The sequence below is a fragment of the Bos indicus genome, chromosome 19 (assembly GCF_029378745.1).
Source record: "Bos indicus isolate NIAB-ARS_2022 breed Sahiwal x Tharparkar chromosome 19, NIAB-ARS_B.indTharparkar_mat_pri_1.0, whole genome shotgun sequence".
In the NCBI taxonomy this organism is placed as follows: Eukaryota; Metazoa; Chordata; class Mammalia; order Artiodactyla; family Bovidae; genus Bos; species Bos indicus.
Window position 1 is genome coordinate 11589697 of NC_091778.1, and position 22329 is coordinate 11612025.

The following is a 22329-nucleotide window of genomic DNA, read 5'->3' on the forward strand; positions in this document are numbered from 1 at the left end:
CTCGGAGTCTGGTTCCAAAAGCCCTTTTTAAAAATAGAATTGTAATTAATTACATATTGCACAATATGATATTAATTTCAGGTATACAACATGGTGATTTAATATTTTCATACATTATGAAATGACCGCCACAGTAAGACCTGTCACCGTACAAAGTTATTACCGTATTGCTGACTGAATTCTGTGTGTACATTTCATCCTGATGACTCATTTTACTGCTGGAAGTTTGTATCTCACCTGTTTTATTTGTACCCCCACACCTCTCCTCTTTGGCAGCCTCCAGTTTGTTCTCTGTATCTGTGACTCTGTTTCTGTTTTATTATGTTGGTTCATTTGCTTTGTTTTTAGACATATACGTAAAATCATATGGTGTTTGTTTTTCTCTGACTTATTCTACCTTGCACAATACCCTCCAAGTGCAACCATGTAGTTGCAAATGGCAGGATTTCATTCATTTCTATGACTGAGTAATATTTCATTGTGTGTATATATGAATAAATAAATATATATATTATATATCACATCTTTATTCATCCATCAGTGAACACACTTGCTTCAATATCTTGGCTATTGTAAATGGTGTTGCAGTGGACATAGGGGTACATAGATCTTTTTGAATTAGGTGTTTTTTTTTTTTTGTTAAATATCCAAAATCCATCTGTTCACCCACTGCCTCGTATTGCCTTTATGAAGGACATGAAAGTGATGAGATGGTCAAATCTGCTTTTTAAATACATAACACTGGCTGAAATGCAGAAGGTGGGTTTAGGGGGGAAGGAGACTCAGCTGTCTGCCAGGGCTGTGTGCATCAGCGATGCTGTGTTCCTGACAGTGCTTTAGGGCCTTTGTGAGCATGGCCACGAAGGAAATCGCCCCTTAGGGGAAGGAACACTGCTGCGGTTCCTCCGGTGTGCTCACCACCTTGAGAGGAGAATTCTAGGTTTAGAGAAATGTCATCCCAATGATCCCAATGGTACCGTCTACCTTGCTTGAAGACAAGCTAGACAATCCTAATGAAGCGGCAGGAAAACCATGTCTGTCTCTGAACTCTCTGGCCTCCTTTTTCTTTTTCTTCTTTTTTTGAAGCAGCAGCATCTTTTTTTTTTTTTTTTAATTCATTGACCACTAAAAATAGTAATAGCTACAATTCTGGTGTTTTGTATGTCAGTGCTGTGCATGTACTTATACCTCTCGTTTGATCCTTCTCACCCTAAGTATGTCGGTTTTATTAGAACTGGGGAAGCTGGGGGTAAGGGGAGTTGAAGAACTTGCCACAGTCCCTCAGCTACAGTGGAGCAGAACCAGTCTCTCTTTTTAGTTTACCATTTTCACAATTTTATTTTTATTTTATTAAATTTATTTTTTTGGCCAGCCTGTGGGATCTTAGTTCCCTGACTAGGGATCGAACCCACACCCACTTCACTGGAAGCGTGGAGTCTTAACCACTGGACCACCAGGGAAGTCCCCTATCACCAGTTTCTGATTGCAGGGCCCACTTCTTTTCCAGGCCGTCTTTGCCTGCCTTCCTCCAGAACAACACCCCACGATGAAGCGACAGCACTGACGCACGCCTCGCGGTGGTCCTGTCCTGTGGCTGGTAGGGGGGTCACTTCCCCCAGCGAGTTCCGTCCTCCCCGTTTCTGAGGCTCTGTGAGATCGGATGCAACCTTGTTCACTGTCACTTACCCAGTCCCTTCATGACTTACCTGAGGGCTCGGTACCTCCTTCCCCTCCCTCCTGGGGACACGCAGAAGTTTCTGTTTTGAATTCCACCTGCAGTCGTGGCTTCTGGTAGAAAAGCCCAGTCCATGAGGTGGGATGTCTAGGTTCGCTGTGCGCTCCCTCTGAGTTTGGCTCTCAGCATGGCGTATTTGAGGTCTTTGTTTTTAATCATAATAGTTCACATCTTTTCTTTCCACGCCGACCAGCAGGGGCCAGCTGGAGGTGGTAGCAAATCTCCCTTTAATTTCTACTGTGATGGATTATTACTTTGCTTAAAATGGTGTTTAATTTGTACACGTGCCCTGAGGCTTTTAAATATTGAGTTCATTTGATTATTGTTGGAAATCAATTTAAACTCCACAACGTGTTCAGCAAGGTGGACTCAGGATGCCCCATGGAGCCTGTGGCCCCATTAGCAGGTACCAGAGTCCAGAGATTAAAATGCAGTGAGTTCTGCAGCCCTTTAGCCTTAATTTCTTCCTTAAAAAAAAACAAAAACAAAGCTATTTCATCTTCCTTCCTAACAACTGACTTCTTTTTACTTCCTTTTAAAAAATGGACTGCTTTTTAAGGAAGCAGCTTTCAATATTTGGCCTTAAGAGGGGAGGAGACAGTAATTGGTGATTATTTTTTGGTCTCCAGCTCTTCACTTTTTCTGGCTCAGCCCATTCTTTCCTTTCTTCTCAGGTTCAAGGACCCCCCTCTTGATCCTCCTTCACGTTACTTTCCACTTTCCCCCTCTTATTCCTTCTTGTTTGCCCTGCACCAGTTGAACAAGATTCATATTTCAGCAAGCCACTTTTTCTTTCTTTCCATCTTGGGGAAGGAGTCACCTTTTGTGGGTTCCTGTCAATTCCTAGGAATGAGTGGAGACTTTGCAAGGAGCAGAGCAACTGTAGAGCAAAGTCCAAGGCTGTTCGGGGCTTTTCTAGCACCAGGCAGCCTGCGATGTTGCTTGCATGGTCCGTTTTTCTCTTCTTAAGTTCTGAGCTGGATGACTGTGTTTGTATGTGACACATGCATGTTTAAAGCAGACTATGAATGCCAGTTTCTCCAAAGGTTTGCGTAAGTTTTGAGATTCACATTTGAAGCTGAGCACAACCAGAAATCCCTGCCTGTGAACTTTTTTTGGGGGGTTTCCTACAGAAGAGAAGTGAGAAAAGAAATAATTCTACTCTGGGGAAATGCATAATTCAGCTGTCTGCGTGTGTAAGGAAACAGACTCTGGGGCTGCTCTGTAAACCCAGACTGGCAGCCAGGGCTCACTGTTCCCTCGCCTTCCCGCAAGTTTGGATCAAAGGCGGACAGGCCAGCTGGTGTTCCTCCTGCTCTCCACTGGGCAGCGGGGGCCCTGGCCTTCAGGAGCTCCTGGCCTGGGGCAGGCCTCCCGCCTGCTTCCCCTGCCCTGGCTTTCCTGTTCCTGACCCCTACCCCCTGACTTTTCACCACTTCCTTTCCTGGAAATGCTGCCATTCCTGAGAATGACACAGGAGTGTTGCAAAGTTTTAGGATCTTTCAGGGAACACCAAGCAGGGTCCTTGGCTCTTTCTACCACCTGCAACACTTCAACACCCAACAGCCTTGGTCTACTGTGGGCTTTGGTTTGGACACTCAACCTTAGCGTTTGCAGAGTAAGCTTGGGGTGAGATGCGGGGGCTCTGATCCAAGGGGTCGTGTTGTCTCCTATTATGGCCAGGCCTCACACTGAGGCAAAGCTGAGCAGGTGAATTCTGACCCCCATCCATGCACGTGTGCTGAGTCGCTTCAGTTGTGTCTGACTCTTTGCAACCCCATGGACTATAGGCCGCCAGGCTCCTCTGTCCATGGGGTTCTCCAGGCAAGAATACCGGAGTGGGTTGCTGTGCCCTTCTCCAAGGGGATCTTCCTGACTCTGGGATCAAACCTTCATCTCATATGCCTTCTGTGTTGGCAGGCAGGTTTTCTGTCTTTTTTTTTTTTTTTTAACCACTGGAGCCACCTGGGAAGCCCCTCTTACCCCTGCCCCTCCCATATTCTTCAAGTATTTCTATGATGCTCAGTTTAATCTGATGACTCTTTTTTTAAAAAAAAAAAAAAATTTTATTTGGCTGTGCCGGGTCTTAGTTGCAGCACATGGGTTCTTTTTAGTTGCGGCATGTAGGATCTAGTTCCCTGACCAGGGATCGAACCCAGGCCCCTTGCATTGGGAGCGTGAGGTCTCAGCCACTGACCTGCCAGGGAAGTCCCCAATTAGTCCTCTTTAAAATTAGCGGTGGGAGACTCGAGCAGCCAAGACACTGTGCCTGGGCCCCTCTAGGTCCGAACCCCTTCAGCAGTTGGACATTTCAGGTGACCAGTTGGTCACTCTGGATATGGAGCTTACTTGGCTCAGCTCTCAAGGGACATGCAGGGTGAGAGATGGTGACCACTGCTGTCCTTGAGCCTAGTGCTGGCCAAGGGTGTTAGCCACTCAGGAGGCTATAGAGTGCCCTAGAGGCCTGTTGTAGCTACGCGTTCCGGGAAACAAACTCACTCAGAAGGACAGTGCAGATAGTGGAGTGCAGTTTATTACACCGGCGGGCCCAAGGCAGAGTCTCCTCTTAGCCAAGGACCCCAACCAGCATTTGTGAAAATCTTTTATACCCCATGTGTACATGTCTGAACCCACCGCTCCAAATTCCTTGAGACTTACATAAACCGAGGAAAATACAGTCCCAATAACCCCATCATTCACGTGCTATGTGCTCATGTGCTCAAACAGTCAAATGATTAGCCAATAATCGATAAACCCGAGGTTACACTCCGATTGATACAGAAAAATGTATGGCCTATCTGGGGGAAGGGGTGATTAGTGTATGTTTTCTCTTAGGCGATGAGTAACCTAGATATGATCTTAAAGGTTCCCTTGTCTGGAGGGGGTCTTATCCTTCTGTTGTTGTTTTCATAGGCAGTAAACACAGAGTTCAGAGTCCATTGGAAAGGTGGCCGAGCATGATCAGCATGAACAGGCCTAAGATGGAGTCCAGGCCCTATGAATTCCTTCTTCACCTGCAGTGATGCTGCAGTGGGAAGGATGCCAGGGAGGAGGGTGGCTCTCCTGCTGAAGCTTTGGTTCCAGTGGAGCTCTAGAGGGAAAAGACTGATTGGCGGGCTTTGTCCGAACATCCAGATGGATCCCAGGCATAATGCAGCAAGGAATATCCGAGTTTGTTTGTCTTCCTCCCCCGTCTCTCTAAATAATTTTATCTTCAAAGCATGACGCAGGCGTTAATTAACACTCTGGCTCTCCTGGGAGGTAGGCAAGTGGGAACACCACCCCCGTTAGTGAAGAGTGAAGCCCAGGGAATAGGTAGATCCAGAAGCCTCAGGTATGTGAGCCACAGAGAAGCAGAGTGGGTCTCAGAGCTTGGGGTTTTGCCCTCAGACCTTTAACTCGACATACCCCGGGAGCCACCCCTCTTTCTCTGTGACCTTGCTCCCCATGGGAATCACAAAGCTGAGGCTTTGGTAGGAGAAATGCTTGGTACTGTGGGGTGAGTAATGGAAAGTTTAAGTGTTGGAAGAGAAATTCTGGTCAGATTCACTGCTATTGTGAATTTGAGATGCAGGAGTCTGATTCTGCCATTAGTTGTCTTCATTTTACTTACTTAAAAACAAATGCGCTGAGCATCTCCTTCTGGGCAAGGTATTACAAAGAGAAGCAAAGCGAAGTGAAGTCGCTCAGTCATGCCCGACTCTTTGTGACCCCGTGGACTGTAGCCTACCAGGCTCCTCAATCCATGGAATTCTCCAAGCAAGAATACTGGAGTGGGTTGCCATTTCCTTCTCCAGGGGATCTTCCCAACCCAGATTGAACCTGGGTCTCCTGCATTACAGGCAGATGCTTTCCCATCTGAGCCACCAGGGAAGCCCTTATATTACAACAAGAATCATTTCTCAAAAGGACTGCCTGGCCATGAGGGATCCTCTTGGTCGGGAGCTTGATCCTTTATATCCTGTGTTTCCTTTATACGCAAAAGAGACTTGGGGTTTGTTGCCTCTTCAGATGGTGATTTCAACTGCTGGAGGACTTCTAGTATTTGGAGATGAATACAAATCCGTTGTGATTGTTGACTGCAGGAAAGTCATTTATCTTGGTGGGATCGGGAAAACAGGACCCCAGGGGTCCTCTCCTGGGGCTGTAGGTGGCATATCTTTAAGCCTGGCCTTTTCTAGAGCTGTGAGTTTTCCCTCGTAGCTCAGCAGCAAAGAATTCGCCCGCAATGCAGGAGATGCAGGTTTGATCCCTGGGTCGGGAAGATCCCCTGGAGAAAGGAAATGACAACCCACTCCAGTGTTCTTGCCTGGGAAATCCCATGGACAGAGGATCCCCGCAGGCTACAGTCCATGGGGTTGCAAAAGAGTCGGACACAATGTAGCGACTAAAGGACCACCGTGTCTAGAGGTTCCTGGGGGTGGTGATCGTGCCAGTTTGCTGGTCGTTGGCAGGGATTAACTCCTGAGAGCCCTGAGGCGACACTGAATCTCCAGCTCTAGAACTGCAGCAACAGTGGGATCTCCACTGGTTTCTTTCTAACTCATTGGGCATCTTGGCACAGTGTAAGAACACAGAAGGGGGATCAGTTTATGCTGTAAATGTTGCCCTCTCTCGGGTGGCAGTTGGACTCTACTGGCTTTGCAGGAAGCCCAGCTCCATCTAGCTAATGATATTCGCTTATCTTGGCCCTGCAGGCTGCTGAGAACCAGCCCGAGACCTCTGCTTGAGGGTCCTTCCTCTGAAGACATCACCAGTGTGTGGAGCCTGCCGCACACCCACCCCCTGCCAAACCACGGCCTTTACCTGCGTCTTCCGGTGTTTCCCGTGCGACCCGTCCTGTGGGAGTGCCTCGTGGGCCACCCCAGAGTTCACCCCCGGCTCAGCAGCGCCAATGGTGAAGATGACCAGATCCAAGACTTTCCAGGCTTATCTGCCTTCTTGCCACCGCACCTACAGCTGCATTCACTGCAGAGCCCACTTGGCCAATCACGATGAACTTATTTCCAAGGTACATGTTCGCTGCAGGCCCTCCTTGCCGACCTCGGGGGAGGGCGCTTCTGGGTTTGCAGACGTGGACAAGCTCTCCCAAAGGGCCCGGGACGTTTGTATTCCTTCTTTTGTCCAGGGAGGGCGGATCTGCATGGCTGTCTCACTCAAAACTAAGAAAGAACTCGGAGTTGGGGGGATACAGTACTAGTTTAATCTGTAACTTTGGAAAGTGGGTGTCATTGCTGTTGACATCCCCAGGTCGTGGGGAGAGGGGCCGAGGAGTGATTGAAGCCTTTCACCCAGGTGGCCTGGCCTGGGTTGGCAGATGAACTCAATGTAAGGGGCTGCCTGCTTGGAAAGGACTTCTAAGAAAGGTGGTAGGTAGGAGAGAGAAAGGTAGGGGCAGTTAATGGCTGAGAGAGGGAATATTGCCTTTTAAGCTCCCCGGGATGGTTACCAGATGATTTAGTTACTAAAGTGGGTGACCTTTGGGTGAATCACAAGTGGCTTGGTGAAGAGCTGACCCACTGGTTTGTGGTCCCTGTAGGGCTTCTACATGAGGTAACATGGTATGACATTTGGTCACAATCAGAAGAAAGACGGGAACTCCGTTTTCCCTGAGGAGCCTTGGCAACTGCTCCCTAAAGCTGGGGTGGGGGATTATTATTCATAACAAACAGCCGAGTCTCCCAGTGGTGGTCCAGTCCCCAGCTCCTGCAAGCAGCATTCTTAAGGGTGCTCCCTCCCTCCTGGCTCTATGTTCCCAAGGGAGGAGAAACAGCTTTGCTAGGCTGCATAAAAAGGAAGAGGAGCTCAGGGGGACTTGTCTCTTTGTAGGTGGCCCGTGGGAGCTGTATCTGTGTATGAGGCAGGGACTCCAAAGCCAGTGCTCTGTGGGAACCTCGAGAGGTGGGGTGCACAGGGAGGTGTGAGGAGGGTTCAAGAGGAAGGGGACATACGTGTCCCTCATGCTCCTACATGTTGATGTGTGGCAAAAACCGTCACAATTTTGTAAAGTAATTATCCTCTAATTAAAAAAAAAAGCATTCTTTGGGAATGGCTACCCACTCCGGTGTTCTTGCCTGAAAAATTCCATGAACAGAGGAGCCTGGTGGGCTGCAGTCCACAGGGCTGCAGAGTCAGACACCACTTTCACTTTGACACTTTTAGAATATAGACTTCATATCGTTGAAGTAAAAAAAGAGAAAAACTTTTATGCTAACTCAGACCAAGTAAAAAGAAAAAAAAAAAACAAAAAACAGTGTTCTTGATCTGTTTCCAAGAAGTACTAGAAAAGATGGCGCCCTTCTCCCGCCTCTGGCTCGGTAGCCACCGCCAGAGGGAGGGAGGTCCGGCAGGCTCTTAGCGGTGCCGTCCAGCTGGCCGGCCTGACAGGAAGCGGAGGAGCCGCTCCAACAGCCGCGTCTGGTGGCAGCGATCCTCAGGTCAAGACTGCGGCTGGAACTGCTCCTCCGAGGCCCCTCCCAGGCTCTGGGGTCACCCCAGAGCTGGAACCTCGGAGGCCAGGCCCCGGGCCCACCTGCCCTCCTCTAGGTCTCTGCTGCTCACGCTCCTCGGTGCCCCTCATGTTCCAGCCAGCCTACAGCTTCCTCCCCTGTCAACCGGCTCATCTCCTCCCAGATTCCTCTTGGATCTTCTGGGAACCCCCTGAGTCTGGAGGTTTGGATGCAGGGAGGCTGTGTCAGTGAGAGGAGAGAGAGGTAGTCAGTCTTCTTTGCTTTGGAAGGGGGCCTGCAAGCTTGGAGGGGAAAAAACATGTGAGTTGTCCTGTCCCTGGAAGTCTCCAGAGAAAGCGGAAGCCAAGATGTCTTTTTAACTTCAGGGAGAGGTGCTGTGTGTCCTAAGAAATGGAGGTAACCGTAAACCATGTAGGTACCTTCAGAGTACAAAGGACTGCTGCCTAACACTGTATAATACTATCTCACTCATCCCTCCTAAGACGCCTTTGAGGTAGGGGATGCCAGTCATATATGGATGGAGAAGTTGAGACGCATACAAGTTGTCCAAGAACTCAAGTTTTGAGTTCTCAAACAAGAGAGGGCAATGACTTTGAGCGTGTTCTGAAAGAATTTCTGGAAGAAATTTGAGCTAGGCCTTGTAAGGTGAGCAGAAGGGAGTCTGTGGGGGTGGTAATGGCCTTCAGAGTTGATGTCTTACCTCTTTGGCCTGGTGCACATGGCCTTAGATGATCTGGCAGAGCTTAGCTTTAGAGTTAGGGTTCCTGGCTTAATGTTCTAGTTCAATTCAGTCACTCAGTTGTGTCTGACTCTTTGCAACCCCATGGACTGCAGCACACTAGGCTTCCCTGTCCATCACCAACTCCCAGAGTTTACTTAAACTCATGTCCATAGAGTCAGTGATGCCATCCAACCATCTCATCCTTTGTCGTCCCCTTCTCCTCCTGCTTTCAGTCTTTCCCAGCATCAGGGTCTTTTCCAGTGAGTCAGTTCTTCCCATCAGGTGGCCAAAGTATTGGAGTTTCAGCTTCAGCATCAGTCCTTTGAATGAATATTCAGGACTGATTTCCTTTAGGATGGACTGGTTGGATCTTGGAGTCCAAGGGACTCTCAAGAGTCTTCTTGAACAGCACAGTTCAAAAGCATCAATTCTTTGGTGCTCAGCTTTCTGTATAGTCTAACTCTCACATCCATACGTGACTACTGGAAAAACCACAGCTTTGACTAGATGGACTTTTGACGGCAAAGTAATGTCTCTGCTTTTTAATATGCTGTCTAGGTTGGTCATAGCTTTTCTTCCAAGGAGCAAGTGTCTTTTAATTTCATGGCGGCAGTCACCATCTGCAGTGATTTTGGAGCCCCCCAAAAATAAAGTCTGTCAGTTTCCGTTGTCTCCCCATCTATTTGCCATGAAGTGATGGGACCAGATGCCATGATCTTAGCTTTCTGAATGCTGAGTTTTAAGCCAAAGGGTCATCGTTGATTCCTGTCTTACTACTGCCCCCCTTTCCCCCCTCCCCCTGCACTCAGTCCCCATATCTAATCCACAGGTAAGTCCTGTTAGCTCTGCCCTCAAAAAATATATTTCAAATCTGGCCAGTTTTCACCATCTTCCCTTGTCTGGACTCCAGCAATGAGCTCTTTAACTGGTCTCCTTACTTTGACTCATGCATCTTACAGCACATTTCCAAGAGTCACAAGGATCTTTTCAAAGTGTAAATCAGGTGTTGCACGTCCTCTGCTTAAAATCCTGAAGTTAGAAAAGTTCAACCTTCAAAGCCTTACTTGCACATACCTGCAGTCTCACTAACTTTTTTTGTGGCCTTAGATGATCTGGCAGAGCCTAGCTTTAGACGTAGAGTTCCTTGCGTAACGTTCTAACCTCTTGGCATATCCAGCAGCATTTCCCTGGATATGCAGATGGGGGTATTTCAGGCCTCTGTGCCTCAGCCAGGAGCATCCATTTTTCTTTTTTTGGCCATGCTGCACACTGTTATGGGATCTTAGTTCCCCGACCAGGGATTGAACCCATAACCCCTGCATTTCTGAAGCATAGAGTCTTAACCACTGGACTATCATTTTTCTTTACCTCCTTCCCTCTCTCCCAGGAGCTCTTACACGTCCGTTTCCTCCTGAAGCCGTATCCTACGAGCTTTGTATCTCTGGGTCAGAACCTGGCCCACGTCAAGAGCTCAATAAATGATCAAATAAACAGATGGATGGCTCTTGTTGAGCCTTGGGAGAAAACAAGTGATGAGCAAAAAAAGACTTGATGTCCTCCTTCCTGCCCTGTTTTGGGGCAGAAAGCCTCCTTCACAAGTCCGGGCCAAAGTCAGCACAGGCTTCAGTTTCATTGGTTACAACCGATGCACAGATGGGGCGCATTGGAGCTTGATGATTTAAAGAGCTGGGTTAAATTCCTGACTGCGGGGAGAGCGAGGGAACTGTGGCTGGCATCGCACAAAGATTCCTTTATTTCATTCCACAGCCACCCCCGGTGTTAAATAATCTATAGATTTCTTATGCAAGTCCGCTTAATGGAAAGATCATTGCCCCAGCCCCCTCCCTGGAAAATAGGCCTTTCTTTTCATTTTGTTTCTCTCTTCCATTTAAGAAAGTTCAGGGAGAGAATGTTTCTCCTGTTCTCCCCTCTTGACATAATCTCCTATGCAGTTTCAGAATCCACCCAGTGGGAGTTAGGAGCTGGGAAGCAACTAACTGGAGCAGCAGTGTAATTAAATGATACTTTGTCCTCGTAATAGAGCCTTTCATCTGGAAGCTTGAGGTTCCATTGTTTGGGTTTTTGTTTTGTTTTAAGTGAGTCTGCCTTCATTATGGAGAAGGCGACATAAAGGTACAGAGAACTAAGGCTCCGGGGCTAGCAGAGAGCTGGGAACAGAATCGGGACTTCAGGCTTCCTTCTTATCAACATAGCTAAGCCTCCATGGAGATGTGTAGTTGTCAGGTTTTAAACAGTTAGGGTCCGTATTGATACGGTGGTGGAAAGACTCTGCACTAGGCTTTCTGTCTTCCCAGCTCTCTCTAGATTCCTAGAGGGCTCATTGCCTGGAATCAGCTGTCCAACCTCTGAGTCTCAATTTCTCACCCATAAAATGAGTAATATTTGCTGTGTCTATGGCAAGTAGTTAGTGCTTGCTGCGAACTTACTACATGCCATGGCCCTAACAGCCCTAGGAGGTAGCCCTACCTTATTTGAGTATCGAGGGAGCAGGTTTACCTCATTGGGTTGTTACGAGACTGGATGAGATCATGGATGTGTGGGTGGTTTGCAAATCACAAAGCTCTATGCAAATATAAAGTTGTCCCTTGGCTTCTCTTGGCCTTGATGTCCAAAAAAAAAAAAAACCAAAAAGGCAAGGAGATGGGTGGACAGGATTGTTCCTGCCTGACACTAAGCAAATTGACTTTATACCAAGATAGTTTCGCTTTAGAACGTGGAGCACAGGAGTTGGATTTGCAAGGCTAAGAAGAGGACAGCAAAGCTGTGTGTGTTGGCAGAAAGGTAACAGCATTTGCTCTGTAGGATGCTGGGGATGAGGGGGGTGCCGGGAGGGGGTGCTGCTTTTTGAATCGATGACAGAGCTATCTAGGGAATGTGCTGAGGCCTCCTACAGTTGCTTTCTTAGGGGGTGTTGTGGTCTAAATGCTGAAGTGTTTGCACTCATAGGTATTTTGAGTTGGCACGAGGAATTGCTCATGCTGTTGTTTCTCACTTAATGGTGCAAGTCACAGTATAAGAATACACTTTGGTTATAAAATAATAATAGTTTCCATCAGAGCAGTTGCCCCCAGCGAAAACAATCTAATGCTCACTTCAGTGGATACTGTCTATTCTGGCAACCTGGATCTTCACAAAGCCTTTCCTGAAAAACTGTCTTTTGTCCTTCCCTCACCTCTTTCCTGCTAGCCCTTGGATGGCCTGGCAAGGAGGCCACTTAAGAACAGTGAATTGGACTAATCTCCTGTGAACCCACTTTGAGCATGTTGGTTTCATTCCAGGACACAGGTTGCTCTAAGCGCCCTGGGTCCTTAGAGGGAAGGTGTCGGAGGCTGGTAACTCCGTGACCAGCCCAGTCTCCACCTCACCCACTCCACTGCTCTGCATGTGAGCAGCTGGGCCTCCTTGTGTGAGGCTGCAGCCTAATTAGGAGGCAGGTTCTTTTTGTTCCCTGTGGGGTTCCTTTGGGCTCACAGTGGTGGCCTTTGGGTTTTTCCTTCCTGCCTAGACACTAAATGCAACATCACTGTGAGAAAAGTGGCAGGGAGGAAGATGCTCTGAAGTCTTGTATTGACCTGGTGGCAGCTGAGAGGCCCACTCACCCACCGCGGCTTCTCAGCTCTAGCGTTCTACACCCGTGACTCCACAAAAGTCTTGTACCACCAACACAATGACGACTTAGAGATTGTGGACGAAAGTGGGGTACCGTCCAGTCCTATCAACTCTACCTGTCAAGGACATGTCTCTCTTCATTCCCACTACCCGCCAGCTTGTCTTCAACATGTAATAAAATGAACTCTCCAAAATGTTAATGCAGTTATTTTTGTCCTGAAAACCTCATGTGAAAAATAAATACAGGAACAGAATTTCTAAAAAAAAAAAAAAAACTACACATTTCTTTTTCTCTAAGTACCCTGGAAAATGCTATAATGAGCATTGGATTGCATTAGTTGTATTAACGACTGCTATGTCACATTAAATGGCATAATTCCTAAAGAACACATGCAATAAGACATGGGTCTTGAAGATAATTCTGTGAGCTTACCCAATTTGCAAAATACGTCAAATTGTAATTTTATTAGTTGAGCGGTTTTGGTATCCAGTGATGACAGTCATTTTTTACAAAAAAAAAAATTAGTAAAATTTATTTTTCATTCTAGCAGGAGGGGAAAAAGGCAGATTGCATATAAACATGTAAATGTCTATCTCATTAAAAGTGTCCTTTTTTTGTTCCTAAAATCTTGGAGACCCAGGACCAGAGTGATTGATGGGTTTTAAGAAACAAAAGGTTGAGAACAATCGCCATTTCGGGACCCACGCCAAATAGCAGGTGCCTTTGCTTGTTTTGCAATGTTTGCAAAACACCGTCATATGTTTGTCAGTTTCCTAAAGAGCGTTTCTGAGGCCCAGTAAAGGCAGAAGTGATAAGTTATGGAAGTGTTCCAGCATACACCAATACCCCAGTTTAAAGACACAATCAATTTTGCTTTTGCAAAGAGAATCACATATGCAACCTAAAACTTCTTTTGCTCAACTGTTTGATCTTTGAAAGCGCTAATCTCCTGCTAATGAAGTGTTAGTACTTGGTGGGGGGGTGGGGGGGGCGGAGAGGTGTGGGGTGGGGGTGGAGTTGCAGATGAGCTGTTGACCACCCAGGAAGGGGTGACAGGTGAACCATGTCTATACAGCAAATCTCCAAACAAAGGAATGTGGTTATAGTGTTTCTCGGTGAAAAGAGATTGTAAAATATAATCTCTTACGGTATCTTCTCCCCATGAGGCAGAGATTGAATCAATTCAGGGTAAGATAAATAATAAGTTAGGCTGGTATAATTTGTATAGCATAATTGTTCAGAGTTGGGACCACCTTCACTGGATATCAGAGGCCTCTGGTACACGTGGGTGATGGCGGTGGGGGCTGTGCCTGTAAGTTGGTCATCTGTTTCATTGGCTGTGTTCTGTTATTGCATGAATATGAAGTATGTATTGTGGGGTGGTGACGCACGGTACTAGTTATGGGGTGTGTATGTGTGTGTGCGTGTGTGCATGCGCATGTGTGCACATGTCCAACTCTTTGTGACCTCATGGACTAGAGCCTGCAGGCTCCTCTGTCCATGGAATTTTCAAAGCAAGAATACTGGAATGGGTTGCCATTTCCTACTCCAGGGAGTCTTCCCAATCCAGGGAGTGAACCTGCATTGGCAGGCAGATAAGTCATTCACTCCCCCCCCCCACTTTTTTTCCCTTAGAACAATTTTAATGAATTATATATAGAGAGAGGGCTTCCCTGGTGGCTCATAGCTCAGTTAGTAAAGAATCCTCCTATAATGCAGGAGACCCTGGTTCAATTCCTGGGTCTGGAAGATCCTTAGAGTCGTTACTGAATTTGTCACAATATTGCTTCTGTTTTACATTTTATTTTTTTGGCCACAAGGCACATGGGATCTTGGCTCCCCGACCAGGGATTGAACCTATGTCCCCTGCATTGGAAGGCAAATTCTTAACCACTGGACCACCAGAGAAGTCCCCAAACTCCTTATCATAGGTTCCAACTTGAATCTACTAGTTTATATGCAAATACTATGCCATTTTTATATAAGGGACTTCAGCGTCCTTGAATTTTGATCTGTGAGGTGGATTTTTTTGATCTGTGAGGTGGACCAATCCCCTTCAGATACAGTAGAATAACTGTGTTTCACCTTATGTTTATCTTAGGTGCTGTCTCTCTCTCTCATCTTTTGGCTGTGCCTCAAAGCTTATGGTACATTAGCTCCCTGACCAGGGATTGAACCTGGGCACCAGCAGTGAAAGTGCCACGTCGTAACCACTGGACCACCAGGGAATCCCACACCTTATGTTTATCTTAAAGCATTTATCATAGTGTAATGATTCATATCTCCCAGTAGCCTATGAACTACTCATGGAGATGATTGTGATGTCATCTTTGCGTCTCTAGCCCCCTGGCACAGCTCTTAAATACTGGCCAATTTCCAGTGAATATCTGTGCAAATAACTTGTTAGTTCTCTCAGAGAAAGACAGAATAAGGGGCTCTACATCTGGGGTCTCTGGACTGACTTCAAAGGGTCCCTGAAATTGTATGTTTAATTCTGCATATGTGTATATTTTTCTAGGGAGGGTTCCGTTGCTTTCATTAGGTTCTCAAAGGATCCTTGGTCAAAAAACCCCTTGAGGTCTATAAGTTCTGGGAAGACTTGGTAGGAGTGACACTGAAACGTCCCATGAAGCAAGAACTTAGATGTGTGGAAGTTGATGGGGAGGGACTCGTAAAAGGAGCGTCATGAACAAAGAAGTGAAGGCCCTGCATGTGGGGGAGGAGCCATCCTTTTGGGTAACATAGTGAGGAACTGTGTGAATACGGATTGAAGCCAGGTTGTTGGGAGAAGTTGGGAGTTTATTCTGCTGGCAGTTGGGTGCCACTGAAGGCTTTTGAGCAAGTAACGCCGTGACCAGAGCCTGGCTTTCAGGTGGCAGATATCACGGTGTCGTAGCTCAACTGCTGAAGAGGAAACCAGACATGGGAAAACGCATGCACACGCAGTGGTCTGCAGGCGGTTCGTGCATGTGGCGATCATCCGGTGCAGACTGTTGACCACTGCTTGCGAAAGAGCTGTAAGCATTCTAGGGCTTAGAAAAATTTGCCCTATCATTTATAGCCACGAACAAGAGGAATTGAGTTCAGGAAGTCACCCTCTTTGGATGGAAGGCAGACCTGTCCTACACTCTGTGAAAATTAATGATCTGGGCATAAGCAGAATTGCTCACCAATTTATTATGAAAGGAGCTGCTGGAGATCAAGTCGAGTGAATCATCTTGTGTTGTTTGCTGCAGACTGCAGGCAGCTGGAGCACAAATCTGCTCAAGTGCCGTCCTTTCTATGTGGTTGCTTTAAATACCAAAAGGAAATGTTGACTTGAGCTATGAGGCGTACCCTGAAAATTAACTCTGTGGTTTGCAGATGCCTGTAAGGTTCCAGTCCTAAGATTGGTTTGTGCATTTGTGTGTTGGCCTTCAGGAAGGACACCCGTGATACAAGCTTTGTTCCTCGTGAAAATCCAAACTCTTTTCATCAGGGCACTCTTCCCTGGGAAGCAGGCGGTGGATGCAGAACCCCATCCCCATGTTTTTTGTTGGAGCACCCACTCTCCCGAGGTCTCTGGAATGGTAAAGCTACACCATTGCTTCTTTGGTTGTTTGTATTTGGGGACCTGACTGGAATCCACCATCATATGCTGATTGTTCACTTCAGTAATATTTTTTGTGTTTCAGATGACATGCCAGGCCTAGGCTGGGTGCTAGGGATAGGGAGAAGAAGCCTACAAAGATCACAACATTCAGGGAGCCTGTGATCTCTGGGGTGCATGGAAATGTAAGGCTCACTGGGAGGGCACAAGAATGTTACAGATGAGGTTGTATTGGTGACCTAAAAAAACACAGGATGGAAAATCTGCGTTGTTGCTGTTAACTATTATTTATTGAAGATCTATCATGTGCTTGGGACTCCTTACTTTACAACAGTCCTTCAAGGTGGGAATTAAGTGACTTGCCTAAGGCGATGGCGTAGTCCAAAATAGGATACAGGTCTAGATGGGTCTATGCCCTCTTGACCTAGGTTTGACCTAGGTAGCTCCCTTGGCACTGACTGTTTTCTGGGTCTTGCTAATATTGGTGGTCAATCCTGTTCCTCTTCCCCTCCTGTCATTTTTCTTGCCTGGAGAATCCTTCTTTTTCTCTAATGTCTGCTCATTCTTGAATACCAGCTTAAGTATTTTCTAGGATGTCCTCCTGGACTACAGGATCCTCTCCCTCCACTGAACATCAGTAGTACTCACTGCCTGGTTGTTCATTCAGCAATTACTCATGACTGTCTTGTAATAATATGGTCTATATTTTTGTGGTTACCTGTACTTTTATGTGTAATCCTCTGGTTTCCTAATAAGATTCTAAATGACTTGAAGTCATAGACTCTCCGAGTATTAGAGGCTTCGAACTGGGGTGTTTCTAGTTCTACTCATCAGGTTGGGAAACCAAGGCCCAGAGAAACTGAGTGCCTCTTGGCTCTGCACTTTGCCACCTCCTCCCCGCCACACACACCACCTACCACCTTCCACATAACGGGCGCTCGAAAATGCTAGAGGCAGCCCTGGAAGAGAGCGCTGGCAGGGGGAGAAGGACAGGATCAGGCTGTGTGATCTCGGGCAAGACTGTTCTCTCAGGCTCTCCTTTTCCTTCATCCATCCAAATGAGGCATTAGATTAGAAGTTTCCTTCCACCTTCCCCATCCTCTGATTCTGTTAATAAGATAGCAGCAGCAGATGATGCGAGGCAACATAACTCAGTGGTTAACAGTGTAATATTTGAGTGAGGCTGCTGCTGCTCCTGCTAAGTCGCTTCAGTCATGTGCGACTCTGTGTGACCCCATGACGGCAGCCCATCAGGCTCCCCCGTCCCTGGGATTCTCCAGGCAAGAACACTGGAGTGGGTTGCCATTTCCTTCTCCAATGCAGGAAGGTGAAAAGTGAAAGTGAAGTCGCTCTGTCGTGTCTGACTTAGCGACCCCGTGGACTGCAGCCTACCAGGCTCCTCCGTCCATGGGATTTTCCAAGCAAGAGTACTGGAGTGGGGTGCCATTGCCTTCTCCGTTGAGTCAGGCTACCCAGGTCCAAACCTGGCCTCCTCACCTAAATAGTTTTGCAGCTAAGCAACTCCTGCGTGTTTCGGTGCTTTCATTGGGAAAAATGGGAATCATGTTCATCTTAGATGTCTCTAAGATTGATTTGTGGACTTTAAGTGAGGTGATCAGTATAAAGTACTTCTCATGGTGCCTGACCTATCAGAAATGCTCGGTAAATGTTGTTATCTGCACATCACTAAGCAAAGTGAAAGCGTTAATTGCTCAGTGGTGTCCCACTCTTTGCCACCCTGTGGACTCTAGCCTGCCAGGCTCTTCTGTCCATGGGATTTCCCAGGCAAGAATCCTGGGGTGGGTTGCCATTTCCTCCTGCAGGGGAAAACTCTGAGACCCAGAGATAGAACCCAGTCTCCAGCATTGCAGGCAGATTCTTTACCCCCTGAGGCACCAGGGAAGCCCTAAGCAAAAACCAAACAGAAAGTGGCACTCACAGAGATGCAGGTCCTGTCACAGTGCTGGGCTGACAGCCGCAGCAGCAGCTTCCATCCTGCCCTTGGTGGGGTTTACCTGCAGGTAGCTGGGAGTCCTCTCTAGAGTTTAAACAGAAAAACCAGCCCACTGCCCCCTTCCCCTCCAGTCTGTGCGGTGGTGTGATTTTGCCTGTGAACCACACATCAGGCAGTTTCAGAGACCTCGAACTACCACGGTAACAGCAGCAGCCCAGGCAGCTGGGAGAGAATTCGGGGCCTCCATGTGTGAGCAGCAGCTCAGAACTGCTCATCAGTTTGGTTCACCTTGTGATGCTTCACGGTGGGGGTAGGGCGAGATGCTGTTTTTCTTATCTTTCAAAAACAAAACCAAGAAAAGCATCTCTGGTACCTTTTTTTTCCAAAGCACTCAGCCAGCTCCCGAGGGGAGGATTTGACCTGGTGACCCAGAGTATTATCTCTGGGGTTAGGGCTGTCTTGCCAAGGAGAACCTCAGCTCCGGATTCCCTCCCCTCCCTGCCTATTGCTGGTGGCTGGACAGTGACTCAGAGGAGGAGGAGGTGGGGAGGAAGAGAGGAGGAGACAGCTCCGCCAGCTGCTGCAAAAAACAACATCTCATCGGTGCATCACCTCCCTCCACTCCAGACCACAGTGATGACAGGGGACAGCGCAGGTGGCCCTGACTCTCCCCTACCCCTCACGCCTAACACCTTTGGGTTGTTGAAGGGACAGTTTACAGTTGTCAAAAGGGAAATCATCTACCTTTGGAGGGCCCAGGAAATTCCTTTTCTTCCCTGTTAGGACTGGTTCCACCAAGAGCCTTCACTGTAACTTCAGCTCTTACAGATGAATGACGTGCTCAGAGAAGCATATGCCCCGGCTGGGGAAATGGCAAGCCAACTCCAGGATTCTTGCCTGGAGAATCCCATGGACAGAGGAGCCTGACGGGCTGTGGTCCATAGGGTCGCAAAGAGTCGGACACGGCCGAGCACACACAGAAAAACAAAAGGTCTCGGTGTGAAACCTCCTGTCCTAAGCCCTGCCGGTTTGGAGTTCAGTGAGCTCCTCTGACCTGTTAGATATTGGAGAGACAGTGGCATGTAGACGTATGCCTTGCCCTCACCCAGCTGGCACCCAGAATCCTTTGGTTCCTAACAAGCCCACCATCTGAAGAAGCAGCCGGTAGCAGGACAAGTGGGGATCTCTGTCCTGAGGGTTGTCCAGAGCAGCTGAGCAGCCAACATTTCCATATCACCTTCTGTCCCATTTGCCTGGTTTTCAGGAGATGCCAAATGTGTCCAGCTCGCCTTCCGATTGCCCCCGCTCCCCCCCTGCAGTGTGGACCCGAGCTGTAAAACTGCTGCCTGGGCTCTCACGGGCTGTATGAGGTGGCCGGTGAACCAGACCTGGCGTTATCATGTGTCGTGGGAGGAATGTCTGCTCTCAGGATCAGGCTTCTCTCTCGCCCTGGGGTGGTGGCTGCCTTGCTCGCTTCACCCACAGCTGGTGCCTCCCCTGTACGTGTCAGACGTGCCACTTGGCAGGCGGGGCTCTGAGGAGTCCTTTGAGGTCCATCCCAGACAGATTCACCCAGGAAACCCAAGGGGAGAGGAAGTGAGAAAAACCAGACTTCCCCGAGCTCCTCTAAGCTCCAAGTCTCCGTATATCTTGGTCCTCCCCTTTGCAGGAGAAAGAAAAACAAAGTATATCTGTGGGGAAGGCGAGAGGTCCTCCCAGTCTCTCTCCTTCTCTATAAAAACACCAGGCCAGGCTGCCCTGGGCACTGTGGGGGCAGGTGCTGGGTAAGTAAGGAAGGAAAGCTGATAAGATAAGGTCTGACAAATCTAGGTCACCAGGCTGCTGCCAGACACCTGTGTGACTAGTCACCTTGAAACTGACGGGAGGGAGGGTGGACCTTTGTTCAGGGTTAGGGGCCCGGACTAGCTGGACTCCACAAGCCTTTGTTTGTCTGTTTATTTAATAAACATTGCTTGAGCACCATTAAACCAAGCCAGGTCATGTGCTTGGGTGCCCCGGGCCCCTGTGTGTGTCTCTGATAGGGAAAATCTCCTCCTGGATCCCAGGCCTGGAACCAGAGCTAAAAAAAGCAATGACATCATGCAAAAGCCAGTCTGGTCCACTGACTTCCAGAGTAGGGGCAGCCAGTCTCTTGGTAGCAGGGCGGGCCTGTTTGGAGTCTTCATTCCCTGTTCCTTCAGCTAGATCAGGGGTCAGCAAAACTTTTCCTGTAAGGGCCAGATAATACATATTTAAGGCTTTGCGGGCTGTATGGTCTCAGCTCTACGTGTGCGCAAGCCAAGTCGCTTCAGTCATGGCCGACTCTTTGTGACACTGTGGACTGTAACCCACCAGGTTCCTCTGTTGATGGGATTCTCCAGGCAAGAATACTGGAGTGGTTTGCCATTTCCTTCTCCAGGGGATCTTCCCAACCCAGGTATTGAACCCGTGTCTCTTATGTCTCCTGCATTGGCAGGCAGCTTCTTTACCACTAGCGCCACCTGGGAAGCCCCTCAACTCTGCAGTCTTAGAAAATACATAAACGAGTCAGCCTGTGTTCCGGTAGCACTTTATTTACAAGACAGGTGAGGGGCCCCATTTGGCCCTAGAGGATTGTTTGCTGACCCCTGAGTTGATGATTGGAATGACTGTTAAGAGATCGGTGTTGGAAAAATGGGTCACTGTGATTTCAGGAGGTGTTCCAGATCAACAGGGGGCTCCGTTTGGTAGGGATAGTACAGGAGTTGATGGACGCTGTTCAGTGGCGTGGTCTGATTGGTGCCAGAGAATTCCTCTGCACGGGCCAAACTGCAGCCTCAGCCATCTAGCGCGCTGGTTACACGGTGCCCGAGCCAGACAGTGCCCGTAGTTTCAGTCTCATCACTTCCATGGGAGAACAGTGTGGGGCCCTGTGGGTGGCGAGTCATTGGCACCACCTTACAAGCCCTGAATGAAGAGTCAGGCGCCTCCGCCCTAGGGCCTGGCTTTGCCACTGAATGTTGAATGTGGCCTTGGATAAGGCACATGACCTCTCTGACCATTCAGCGTGTCCTGAGTACTACTGTATGAGGCACTGGGGATGCAGAATTGGACACGATAAAATTCTTGCCCTGAAGCAGCTCATGATCTAGCGGGCAAAAAGAAACAAGTTAACTATTATAGGATGTAGTGAAACACAGGCTTTGAATAGGTGATTATTTAGGCTGCTTACAGGGGCAGAGAGCAAGATGAGTGTTTACTAAGTGAACAAGGAAGGGGAGTCCATTTCCAGCGGAGGCATAGAGACTTTGCAGAGGAGATCCAGCCTATAGGACCTCAGGTAAGAGGCGGAGAGGGCAGGTAGAGGGAAGCAGGAAGTCAGCATGGGTGGATCACATGGGCCCAGAAGGCCAGGGAAGTTGAGATGCAATTCTGCATGCTGCACGCTCTGGGAGCCATGGATAGTTTCCAAGCAAGGGAGTAATAGCCTTTGGTTCCACTCAGCTTCCCTCTAACTGCTCTAAACTGTATGCCTATGAGCTTTGTGTGAAAAGGAATGTTGATATTGTATAAAGTTAATAAGTGCTGATAATTAAGCCAGTGGCTGTAATTAATAACCAGGCTCAGACCATTCTTGGCGATGCTGTCAGCTAAACGGCATCCAGATAAATCACTGGCCAACACCTAGCACCCGTGACTCTGAGATGAAGGCCTCTCAAAGAACTCTGGGACCTGGGTTATCTGGTTCGCTGGGTGAGATGCTTCCTCTCATGTGAACTCTAGCTTCTTGAGCTCACTCACTGAGTCATCATAAGCAGGCAGTTGCAGCCTGCATGTATGGATTTTTTCCTATTACTTTCAAGGGAGAACCGAGTTGCAGAAATCAGATGACTTTGGTGTATGTAGTTTTGAGGTTTAGGCCAGGGAAAAGTGAAGGAGGAGATTAAGTGGCTTCTACAACCTTCATGTCTTTGGCCTGAGAGTAATTGAAACTGGCTTTGGAAAGTGGAGATGCTTGGGCAGTGATTCCCAAGTCAGAGAGTACATCAGAATAACCTGGGATAAAATGGCTGGTCTCCAGGTCCCCGAGATTTCTATTCTGTAGGTCTGAATGTCACTGGGAAGCCTCTACTAGGGGAAGGAAACAAGTCTCCTAGGACACCAGGTTTAAGGAGGTACTCTATTTGGGCTAAAGAGTCGGAGACGACTGAGCGACTAACACTTTCACTCGATTATAGGTTATTGTAAGA

At 48.0% G+C, this 22329-nt stretch overlaps 1 protein-coding gene and 1 non-coding gene across 7 annotated transcripts in view; one reads left to right on the forward strand and one right to left on the reverse strand.

The window, feature by feature from the left end:
* The window catches only part of YPEL2 (yippee like 2), a 67971-nt gene that overhangs the window by 17464 nt on the left and 28178 nt on the right, over positions 1 to 22329 (forward strand). For 4 of the 6 annotated variants that reach the window (XM_019981177.2, XM_070772582.1, XM_070772584.1 and 1 more), the window contains one exon: positions 6433 to 6746. In XM_019981177.2, coding sequence (XP_019836736.1) covers positions 6630 to 6746 — 117 coding nt within the window. In that variant the 5' untranslated portion in view covers positions 6433 to 6629. Of the gene's footprint in view, positions 1 to 6432; positions 6747 to 22329 lie in introns of those variants that run through there. The other 2 variants (XM_070772581.1, XM_070772580.1) reach the window with 1 other exon arrangement.
* On the reverse strand, positions 14714 to 14785 carry TRNAE-UUC (transfer RNA glutamic acid (anticodon UUC)). Its single transcript has one exon. It is a non-coding gene; the product is annotated as a tRNA-Glu (tRNA).